Source organism: Physcomitrium patens, chromosome 19 (genome assembly GCF_059467195.1).
Source record: "Physcomitrium patens ecotype Gransden chromosome 19, ASM5946719v1, whole genome shotgun sequence".
Classification (NCBI taxonomy): Eukaryota; Viridiplantae; Streptophyta; class Bryopsida; order Funariales; family Funariaceae; genus Physcomitrium; species Physcomitrium patens.
This window is the reverse complement of record NC_143428.1, coordinates 11,237,051-11,249,233: the sequence shown is the minus strand read 5'-3', so window position 1 is coordinate 11,249,233 and position 12,183 is coordinate 11,237,051. Positions and strand designations below refer to the sequence as shown.

The 12,183-nt window shown below is 41.0% G+C and overlaps 1 protein-coding gene across 1 annotated transcript; it reads left to right on the top strand.

Annotated features, from left to right (window-relative positions):
- Positions 1-5,538: 5,538 nt before the first annotated feature.
- LOC112296048 (uncharacterized) lies at positions 5,539-10,542 on the top strand. Its single transcript, XM_024548146.3, has 6 exons — positions 5,539-7,531; positions 7,775-8,164; positions 8,357-8,530; positions 8,643-8,749; positions 8,979-9,316; positions 9,515-10,542. Exons 1-6 carry the CDS (start codon positions 7,190-7,192, stop codon positions 10,138-10,140), a joined length of 1,977 nt encoding a protein of 658 aa, XP_024403914.1. The 5' UTR covers positions 5,539-7,189; the 3' UTR covers positions 10,141-10,542.
- Positions 10,543-12,183: the final 1,641 nt, after the last annotated feature.

The window sequence follows — 12,183 nt, the reverse complement described above, 5'->3', positions numbered from 1 at the left end:
TCGGAGCCCTTTAGTGCTTTTTTAAATTTTTCTCCCCCGCTGTCAGGGCGGGTTTATCGGTGTGCCCCCTAAAGCCGCTGGGGAGCCCGAAAACCACGGCATTCAAGGCTCCAATTGCCGCTGTCTTCGGTTCCGAACTTTGTCATTCGTTCTTCCTTGGTGTATGGGTCCAGTGTGGGCCATACTAATATGTTGACGTGTAAAGATCACCCTGTATTTCATTCATACATTTGATGGGATCGCACTTTACATTCGTTCGGTTAGGGTTTTATTCGGGAATATCTCGACCAATGCTCCCACGAGAGAGATTCCTTCTTCTGGAGCAAGCAAGATCTTTCTTCTGCATCCCCCACCACGCCCTCGCAACACTACAAGACCTCGAAAGATTCCTCGTGGAGTTGGAATCCGAACACACACCCTTTTTGAGCTTACTGACCGCAACGGTAGCAACGACAATTCATCAATCAATCTCAGCTTTTTCCGCACAAAACAACCCCCTATCTCACATTCAGGGAAAAAAAAAAAAAAAAAAAAAAAAAAAAAAGATGAGATGGAAAAACAAACAAACAAACAAAAGAAAGTTTATTGTAACTTCCAAGGATAATGGGCAATTTCGATTCGCTCCCCGGCAATTGCCTCGGAACGACCGTTCAAGCGACGGAGATGAATTTCTCGGAGATCGTGCCGAAGGTCTTTTACTGTGTCATCGGAAGTCAATGGCTGACCGAGGGGGTTGTTGATTGAGAGAGGAGGGATAAACTCGGAATATGCATTTCCTGTGATGTGGTCTGCATGGAATTTTCCTCTCCTGCTCGGCACATGGACGTCACCGGGCGCTTCCACACCACCCCCCCTTGTTATTTATGTCGCGGAACCCTAACTGAAGTTAATGCGCGGTTTGGTAACTCCAGACCTCAAAAAAAATTCCTGACGACACAGTTATTCTGGAATCAACTACGGGAGTTGGTGACGCCATTGCTATTGACATAGAATAATAGTTGTGTGATCGAGCTTTTGCAGACATCGAAGACCGTAAAAACAATCGCAACACGGGCTTTTTGCCCTCGTCGCTGCGGGACTGTGTGTCACAACAATAAAAACGGTGTATGACAATTCAACTACACTGCTAATCACGTTTTTTTATGTGGAATTAACGCTTAGGTAATCAAATGAGGAAGGGGTTTATATTCCCTAAAACCCACCACTTTGTACATGGTACAAATCATGGTACTAAAGCCTTAAATATGTTTGTTTGGAGAAGAAAAAAACTTCTTTTACAAGCCTCATTCTTTGGAGATATTATAATGTGAGAGGAGTTCATGAAATGGGTCAAACCATTTTTTATCTATATCTTGATTCTAACAATTACGACATATGTTTTTAAAACTATTATTAGAATTATATAATGTGTGTTTTTAGTATCATAAAGTGAGTGATTTTTTTATTTTTAATAAAAATCACCTCTTTAAAAATAGACGTATAACAACTTTTAGAAAATCACATTATTCTTGTTAATTAGGGGAAAAGTGCACTCACCTCGTGTTTTTTTTTTTTTTTTTTTTTTTTTTTACGATTTCTTGGTTGCATTTTGTTTTTTTTTTAGTATTAATCCAACCAAGTAAGGCTTCTTAATTTCAACTTATTACAAATATTAATAGTTGTGGCTTCTTATCTTCTTCTTAAAAATACAAAGACACTTTAAGTTTTCTTTTGAAAAAAATAACTAAATATCTAGAGGATTCCACAATATCTACTTCGACATTAACCTTTGTAAATATATTTGAAGATTTAATTGTTTTTTATTTTTTATGAATTGATGAATTGACCCACTTTAATGCTAAACTGATCCATTTAAACAAGAATCACACATGAGAGATCCAACATCTTGTTCCTTAATTCAGTAAGAAGACACATATTCCTTAATTTAGTAAAAAGATGTGTCAATTTAACAATTTAATATTTCTTACTTTTATTGTGAACATGTATGTATGCATGTATGTGTTTATATATAAATACAAAATGTTAGCAATTTTAAATATATCAATCAAAATTTTATATGGCTTATTTTATTTTAATTTGATGTAAAGTTACATCGAATATTCCATGGTACTTAACTATTCAATATATTTTAAGATGCAATTTTGAAACATAACATTTTTAATATTCCAAGTAAAATCAAACCCAATTTGTATTAAAAAAAACTATTTATTTTTATACCAAATTATATAAGAATTTTAAATTTATTACGTAACATCTTTTTTGGAATGCTGCCCTACATTAGAGTATCTTTTTCAAATAATTCTTACTCATTTCAATATAATTGACGTTTTAAAAAACAGAAAACATGCTCAACAAGTATTTTTATTTTGTTAATTAAATATACAAGGTAAGTGCACTTAATATGCAGGTGCGTACAGATTATCAACAAGAATTAATATTCTTAAGACATATTTTCTAAAACGTAATTCACACATTGGATATTATATTATATTTGAAATCTACAAATGGTTGTTTTTATGTGGTTGACCAACAAACAACTTATCTTAGGCAAATGGATTATTTTAAATTTTTTCATTTTAGTGATACATATATACATATATACATACACACATATATATGTATACATATATACATATATACATATATACATATATACATATATACATATATACATATATACATATATACATACACACATATACATGTATACATATATACATATATACATACACACATATACATGTATACATATATACATACACACATATACATGTATACATATATACATATATACATATACATATATATATATATATATATATATCATTTTATGTTGAACTATTTTTTATCAAACTAAATTTCTATTATGATGCCCAGATTAGACCTCAACTCTTCAATGCATTGAGTAAATAGGAAATTCATTATCAACAGCATGTAGTTACCTCCAAATTCTAATCTAAACAAAATTTATATTATTGTTTTACAATATTTTATCATAATCCTTATACACCAACTCACAGTGTATTACAATCTATTGTCACGAAAAACATGTTCCATTACCTCAAAAACTTAATTTGGCAAATCCACAGTAAAATAATCAATTAGAATGACGCAATTTTCTTTAAGATTACAGTACCCGTTATGTAAATTGGTCAACTAAGTTTCACACATCTATTCCACTATTTCTCATGAATTTGAATGACAGTTAGATTAGTTTCAACTTGTATAAAATTTTAGATATTTCACATATGACATATTGTTCTATCCCAATTACAGGTTTTTAAAAATTAAATACAATGACGTTAAGCCATCAAAAATATAATTAAATAAAATGTATCATGTGAATTATTGTGAGAAATGACAATTTATTTTGTCTTTTTATTATATAGAAAAGATGCATTTTATTTTTATTTTTTATTGTTCATCAAAAAGCATCAAAAAACCAATCTTTGTTTTGACATCTAGTATGATATTTTCTTTCAAAAACTGTAAAAATTTACAGAATGTTAATTTCATGCTCAGAATCTGTGTAACAATAAAAACGAGATTCTTCGCTTGAATTGGAACAGATTACAAAGTCCCCTGAGCAAAGTTGGAAATAGCACAAAACCTACATAAAACTGCAACTGTATTCTAAACTATTGGAACCATTATAACCTAGAGTGGTGTTCCACCTTGACGCTAAAAACAAGACAAGTTAATCTCAAAGAAAGAATGATAATTTATGAGGTGCGTTTCTCTTTGGCAACACCATTCTCAAGGGGATGAAAGTGTGTGAAAGAGTGGGTTCCTGAGAATGTGTTTCATATGTTCTGAATCTGGACAGTGACTACAATGGATGGAAACGACTTCTCGGGAAATGAGAGCGTCCTGAAATAAAGTGGCGAAAAGAGAAAGAGGCAAAAGAAATGTAGGAAATCTCACAGCTGGGACAAATATCAATTTTTTTGTGGGTGGCAATGGAGAAAAAGGGCCTTTGTGACATCATAATTAGGGTTTGTGTGTTGCTCTGCAAAAAAGCTATGGAGGAGGCCTGCAATGCTTCATGTCGAAGTGTGTTTGCTTTCTTTTTTCCTTTCACTGTGGAGACATACATGCATGCATTTCATCCTTCTTTTGTTTTACTGGATAGATTCCTCATGCACGAAGGAATGGTGTGTCTTTAAGAGCTTTTTTGTAAACTACCCAATTCATGAACATGGAACAATGAACCCAGCGATAGTCCCCGAAGAAGATACATTAAATGCGAAAGGAGAAAAACACAAAAACAAAAAAAGAGAGTTTGAATGAAATTCAATGGTGTGGAATTCTCATGGCTAAATATGGCTTTATCCACTAAGTTTCGCTTCCGATTGGTGGAGATATGAGACAAGAGATACAAAAACGAAAAGATAAAAATCCAGTGGATGCTAAACCAACAATGAACTTTTTAGGTCTTTTGCACAGGGGGATCATGAACCCACGGTCATAGGTGACCGTGGCCCGTCCACATAAACTCTATCCATTTTGCACGAACTCGCTCTGACCAAAGTGTCGAACAGAGAATGCCAGAAAGGAGTTGCAGAAGTAGAAGAAGATTGCCAGTGGATTGAGTGATATGTAGCCCTACGATTGAGGGTTTCGTTTGTAGTATACGCTCCATGATGTATAAAAAGCAACCAGCGCTGTTTCCCCCATTCCAAAAACGAAGTATCTGAATGCAGAATGCAACCCAACTTTTCCTCGAAAGGCAATTATGCAAAAAAGCGAGGTGGGGTGCAAGCCGTCGATGAATGCGATCGACCCAAAAGCCTGAACTGGGTCGATTCGGTGGGGACGACGGTTAAAACTCACGGGAATTGGGAAGATCGCGCGAAAAAACACCGATTCCGGTCAGGAACGGAGATGAAATCCGGAGAGAGCACTACCCCAAGGGATGGGATGAGAAAGCTCCCCCAACCATCGCTCGATCGCACAATCGTATATTCTGACGCGACGCAGGAAGGAATTGGGCCCTACTCGATTCTCAATCATAGGAGCTCGGAATATTCCCCGCTTGCATAGAGTTAAAAACCGCATTCGTGCTCGTCGTAGTAGGGTGGGTGGGGTCGTAACGAGTCGGTCCCACGGGACCCACGGGTCCACTCCGCGGGACCCCAGGTAGGTAGACGAACCGGGAGCCAGCTCAGCGGGGACAGGTGATCGCCGGTGACCTGTCTCCTTGTGGCCCCCGGTGATAGGGAGGAATCGGGTGCGGAGGACGATTCCGCCTCCACGATTTTCACCACGCACTGCCGAGAGCCTCTTGGAAAAGCCAGCAGCCACTGGAAGCCCACATGGGCTGGGCTGGGGGGGGGGGAGGTCGCATGTTCCGAGAAGGAACTGGTCATGTCCCCCCGCGGAATTGTTCCCAAAACTGGGGTGGTGGTGGCCCTCGTGGGCATAGGGGTACCTAACGAACTCAAGGGGGTCCATGGCCGCATTGGGGGGGGGGGAGGTGGCGTCCGTGTGTCTCCACCTACAAATATGAATGGGAGTAGCCATTGTGATCTTTTCCAACCCTCGTCGTCTCGCTCATCGTTCACTGTTCGAACCCTTTCTCTCTCTCGCTCTCTAATTTTTCTTCTTGGTCCTGCGCTGCTGCGATCGACCGATCCTGGTCTCGCGTTTCTGTAGTGTTTTTGTTCTTCGTGTGGCTGCGTCGATTCGCCTCGGGCACGCCGTTCTTCCCACTGCCGGATCTCGTCGTCTTGTTCCGGATTGCTTGAATTATTCGCTCGCAATCGCCGCCACCTCTCTCTCTCTTCCTTTTGCTTCTGCTCCTTGCTTATTGTGGACTTCTGCTGTCAGTGCTCGACTCTGTGCTCGACTCTATGCCATGGTGTTTGTGTGCGTACCTTTTGCGATCGGTTAGGTGTCGAGTTCGTTGGTGACGGTTGCTGTCGTGGACGCTGGCTGGAGATTCGACTTGAGCGCTTCTCTGCCGCGCTGGATGCTGTTAGTTCTTGGTTGTGAGTGGGGGTGGTGCTGAGTCTGGTGAAGGATCAAAGTGTTTTGTGAGGTTTGGTGCTGGTACGGTACTGTGAATTCGAGTTCTTCATACTTCAATTGTGCTTTCGTAACGTTGGTTTGTTGACAACCCTGACCGTGCCGTTTTTTAGACTGGACGTATTGCAGCGCTGTTGCTTCGGAATCACGAAGTCATCATTTGTGGTGGGATAGTTTTGGTCACAGCAGGATTGTGTTCCTCGTTCGTTGTTTAAGTCTTAGGAAAAAACAATTTCCTAGTTTGATGCTTCTATGTGAACCTTCTCTGGTGCTGTGAAATCATCTGCAGTTTAAAGACTGCTTGCATCCTCAAATTACAGGGAAGTGGGAACTCAGTCTTGTACTAGTGCGTGGCGCTCGGCATTTCTGGCTTCTTTTTGAGAATCGAGCTGTAGCTTTAGCTTCTTGAATCCTAGTTCGTTTACGGAGGTCCTGTGTGTTCTCTAAGGTTGCCATTTGGAAGTTCCGTACTTTTCCGTGTTTGCAGTGGTAGTAGCGTAATTAGTTGGTCTTCATTCCCTGTACTTGTTTCGCTTTGGTGCGGTATCACTGCTGTTTGAATCTCATCACTGTGAACCTGCGTCCTCGGTACAGTTACCCTTTCTTCGTCAGGAGTTTGGTGCTTAGAACTTCAGTTTTGTATTCTGCCTTTTTTCTCTGTATCTTATACAAACTCTACGAGTTACCCTTCTCACTGTAGTTCTCTTCGGGCTTTTAATTTTGATAGCAGTCTGAACACATTTTTCTTTCGGCTTTGGGTCTTTTGTGATCCTCAAGTCCTTCCCCCTTTCATTTGAAGGATAATATGCTTGCTCGTACCATCGATTTTCGGTGAACTAAAGGATATTACAAGCCGTCCTCGTGACTACCTTAAAGAGACTATCTTCTTCATTTAGGAGGCCATGCTGCGTGGACCTCTAGACTCTCGTCGCCGAATCTGGTTAATTCTAATCGAGGGAGTAGAAGACCTTTTCCGCTAACACTGCGTGCAACCGCGAAAGTACCACACTTGCTAACGAAGTGCTGCGACAAACGGCCCGAATTTCTTAGCTATCATCCAATTTTCGGTGACGGCTTGTGTGGCTCATTTGCTTATTATAAGAAGTTAAGAAGAATATCGTATTTATTTAAGGGGTTTTAAAGGTAGCAGGCCTTTCGAAGAATGGTTGCATATGTGGCCCCAATAGCTCACACGAAGAGTGAGCACTCTGGCTCCACTGTGGCAGGTGGTGGTTTCACTATCTCACAGGAATGGCCAACCTACAGTGCCGGAATGACGATCAATGACTCTGGCAATCGGTCTGAAGGTGCTCGTGCTGCGCAAGTGTCTCCAGTCACCCTTCCACCCGTCCCCACACTTACCCTCCCACCCTCGCTTACCCTTCCGAAGTCGGAGCCTCAGCTGCATCGTAAAACAGAAGGAGATGTTGCAGATTACGACTTGTACATGCATGGCCGGAAACGATCCAAGCTTCATGACTCTGGTTCTTCTCCAGTGTTACAGGTGAGTAATACAGCAATTTTCCTAGCCTGTGTCAGGTCTAGAGATTTGAACGTTGGTCTTTCTCCTGAATGCATTGGATGTCACATGCTGGGACATGTGACTCATGTGTCGTTTGGTCCGTTACTTTGTCAGATATCTTCATAGGTTACGCTGAAAACCCATACAATGCGAAAGAAGCAGACAGGACGTGCTATTTTCTGAACCATCATAATTAATTTCTTGGCCATTTCATCTCTTTCGCAGAGTTCTGGTCGTTTTTCATCAGTTACACTCGAACATGTCAATGGAGGTGGATCTCCTCATCCAGTTAGGAACCCACAATCGCCTGTACTGAGGAAAAGCAGTTCAATGCTTCCTCCTATGCCTATTTCTGTCTCTCAAGCTTCATGTAACCCACTTGAAGAACCCAGCCCGCTGGGCTTGACCTTGAAGAAGACACCATCGCTTTTGGACCTCATTTCTTTACAACTCCAGAACAGTGCCAATGCCCAAGCTGCTGAATCTGAAAACTCTGCCCAAGGCTTTGGCAAACCTAGAATTGGGAAATGTTTGGCTCCAACTGGGTCCAATAATCAAGACAAGCTTAAGGCTTCCAATTTCCCAGCATCAACCCTGAAGATTGGAACTTGGGAGGTAGGTATTTACGGTGTCTTTCCGACAGAGATGTATAAGTTGAATTCCTTTTTTTTGTTCAGGTCCTTTTCGCCATTGACTATATGCTTTAAATCTTAAGGTTGAACTTCTGTTTGTACATCGCTAATTTTGGGGGCTTTGGGTTATTATTTTCGAATTCACTGACAAGTGGTGTTGTATCTTGTACATCAGCGTGCATCTAGATACGAAGGTGATTTAGTGGCCAAATGTTACTACGCCAAGCGAAAGCTTGTCTGGGAGGTGCTGGATAGTGGACTCAAAAGTAAGATCGAAATACAGTGGTCTGATATTTCCGCGATGAAAGCTACTTGTCCCGACAATCTTCCTGGTTCCCTCGAGATCGAGGTACGGTCGGTCGACTGTTGCTATTTTGATTGAAGCTCTCAGTCCTTGAGTGGTTTCGTAGTCGGTTGTGTTTTGACGTCTGAATCTCATAGTAATCTGTGGTTCCTTTCAGGTTTCTCGTCCTCCTCTGTTTTTCAAGGAAACAAATCCTCAGCCAAGGAAGCACACTTTATGGCAAGCTACCACCGATTTTACAGGAGGTCAAGCAAGTATTTGCAAGTAAGCTATGCTGTCTTTCTCGTTGGGTCCAACCTTCCGTGGGTTAAGATTGCGGTTGATCGACAGATGTTTGAACAGCAATGTTTGTCTATTTAGTACTATCGATTTAGAATTTAATTTAACTCGCTCTAAGTTTGTGTTTTGTATCTGATACCCGCGTCTTTCGTTTGAAGTCTTTCGTTTTTTTGTGGTCTATGTGTGTGACAGTCAACTGGATTATCTGTGGCAGGGTTCACTACCTGCAATTCCCGGAAGGTGTTTTGAACAGACATTATGAAAAGCTTGTCCAGTGCGATCCTCGGCTGAAGGCGCTTGTTGACGGAACTCTGTCAGGATCGGCTCCTCGTTATGATTCGAGTGAATCTGGTGTAGAAGGTCAATCAGTGCTGCAGCGTACAAAATCTCGGAATGCACTGGGACATGTATACGATGGGTTCAGTAATAGACCCGACTCTCCCTTGTCTCCCTATTCACATTTACAAGGAAGGACAGGATGTCCTGCTGTTGCTCCCGAACTCGAGTCGGATGTCTTGAACCGTAGCAACGAAACATCCTCTCCAAGCTCTGGTAGTCACTCGCTAATGCACTAATATCTGTTTGTTTAATTCTGCATTTTAGTTCTGCACATTAGCCGCTGCTGTATGTCCCGTCATCGAGCGGTATGCTGTTATGTACATGTCTCTGTTAGGATGAAGTTTAGTGCTGTATCAATAAGGTTCAACTATTGTTTATATTCAACATCATTACAAATTCTTCTCATGGCAGTGATGGAGGTCCGCAGACGTGAGGAGGGTGGTGACAGTGATAGCGGGGAGTATTATGGCGACTTGGGAAGTTACAGTCCCTATCCTGTTGATTCAGCTTACTCTTCTCCAATGGGCTACGATCTTCCGGAATTGAAGCCACCAATGAATATTTATTCAGGGAGTGGTGGCGTGTCAGCTGCAAACAGACAGATCTTGGACGAGATTGCGCAGGTGTTGCTCGGAGACTCATCTGCCTCACTCTCAAACGAGCAAGCAATCCTCCTTGCCGCCCGAATGGGCTCTATGCAAGCTGTCATAGCTAGAGACTTTCAGGCTGGCCCTCCTTCTCAGCCAGTTTTTGATGGTTTTTCTGTTTTGAGTGGAAACTCTGGGTATTACAATATGAACACCGGACGAAGCATTGGTACGGACAATGGGCAGGCTGACAACAATTTTGACAGTAATAGTAGGTTATCAAAATGTACCAGTATGTTGGAACCCTCATTCAACTCAGTCGGTCAGTGTCTCAACAAAAACCCTTGCACAGGAGAGTTACTAATGAATCTACCCCGTGTGGCTTCGTTGCCTCAACTTTTTGAGTCTGTCTCTCAGGGGCCGCTTTCAAGATTCATGGGTATCCAATGAATTTCTAAAGCTGGTGTTTACCCATGGATAGATACAAGTCTTGTACCACCTCAGCAGATATCTTGTGAATTGGAGCATTCTAGCAGTTCCGTTTGTGTAGACACACTGATATGAGTAGGACTGATCTGCTGATTTATAGTCCAGCTCCCACTTGCTCCATCATTTGCATGGAGTACGGCTTGATATATTCATTTTCATTATGATAAAAACCCCAAAAAACCGTATAGGTTATGTACTATGTGATATTAAAACCTTTCGTTGTAGGCATCTGAGAACATCGAGTTTCTTGGTGGTAGTAACCCCAGAATATGTTCCTGATGCCGTCCTGGTCAACATGCTCGAGGATCAGAAGGTTCTCTCGCTCTCTCTTTTAATACACTGTCCGCTGTTACTGATCTTCAATCTGCGTGAATTCAACTGAATACTGCATTCATTCAATTTATGGCATACATGCTATATTCATGCGCAACTAATCCTTTTACACAAACTCCCTCATCTCTTTGCGTGGCACAGATTATTTACTTCTAACTCAAGTTAAAACACAAGTCGTACATTTCAGGAGAGTAAATGAACAGCTTTTGCTGACAATGCTTCAACTCCAACTGTGGTGATCTTTCCATTTCCAGGAAATATCTTGGTCGCACAACTCTTCGTATGTGTGTGCGACAGTTTTTTTTCTCCTTCAAAAATAGTGCATGCTTTTCGTCAAGAGATGCTCAGAACGGGGTTCCTAGATCTATGGAAGACTGGTTGTCTAGAAAGAAGCAAGCTTAGGCCCCAACACAGAGAATAATATCCTGCAACAATCTGGCAAGCATTGTGTCCCACAAATATTACCACAACAGTGTGCAAATATGGAATTTCTTTTGGCTTGAACCAGTCAAAATTCCATTATTCAAAAACATGCAACAAAACACTGCCACTAGTCGAAGAATCCAAGTCAATTTTTGCACATAATATCCTCACCAATTTGTTGAAAGGAATATCTTACAAGGAACTTGCTTCACCAATTTGTTGAAAGGAATATCTTACAAGGAACTTGCTTCACCAATTTGTTGAAAAGAATATCTTACAAGGAACTTGCTTGATCAAGTGGCTATCATATATCATATGGTGTTTTGTAACACTCAATATTTTGATGTGCAAAATTCTCTTGAACATTACTTGGTCTAGTCATGAAAGCAGGTGGTGGTGTTACCCACTAGTAGGACATGACACCCATGATTTTTGTGATTGGCATTTGCATAAAATTAAATACAATTTTGCGGTGTCGTGTTGTAACACGAGTATACCGTGAAAATATAAAGAAAGGAGACTTTTATTAATGTTCAGTTACCTCGAATATTGGGAGCAACGATCGATTCCAGTGCCAATATTCAGGGGCCAGTTCAGACACCCCATCACAGTCGGTCAGGGCATACTTACCAGTAACAAAATGCTCCGTTCGAGTCCAATAGTGGGAGTCAACAGAATCAAAAGGACTAAATCGATGACTGAGTGAGCCTGATGCAAAGGACCAATTTGACCCAATTATGGGAACATCCAGGTCTTACTACGGGCCTCTTAGCCAATATGAGACCTGATTTGGTTGGGCGACTCAATGTGGTCCTGATTACGAGGGTTTCGATTCCGTTTCAGGCTGTCCTGTTCTCTGTGCCGTTTCAGGGAACGTTGTTTCCGAAAGAAGAACCTTTTAAAAGGCAAAAAATGGAGGAAAAAGCTTTGACGCCGAGGGCCAATTTCGGATCCAAGACGAAAGATTGAGGAAATTCAGAGGCTAGGGTTTGAGAGGGGGAGAAAAAAACATTCGGAAATGGTTAAGGTGGAAGAGAGGATTCAGAGATTCGGGAATTAAGGAGGTTAAGAAAAAGGGAGGATACAAGGTTTTTGGGTAGGGGTCAGAAAAGGGACTTCTGGCGATCAATGCTGAAAGGTTGATGTGTTGTATTGGTGAATCGGGGTTTTAATGAAGTCGGTGTGATTACTCTTGACTGTTTTGTGAAATCAAAGTTACGTCTGTGATTGAAGAATTAAAAGGGTGTC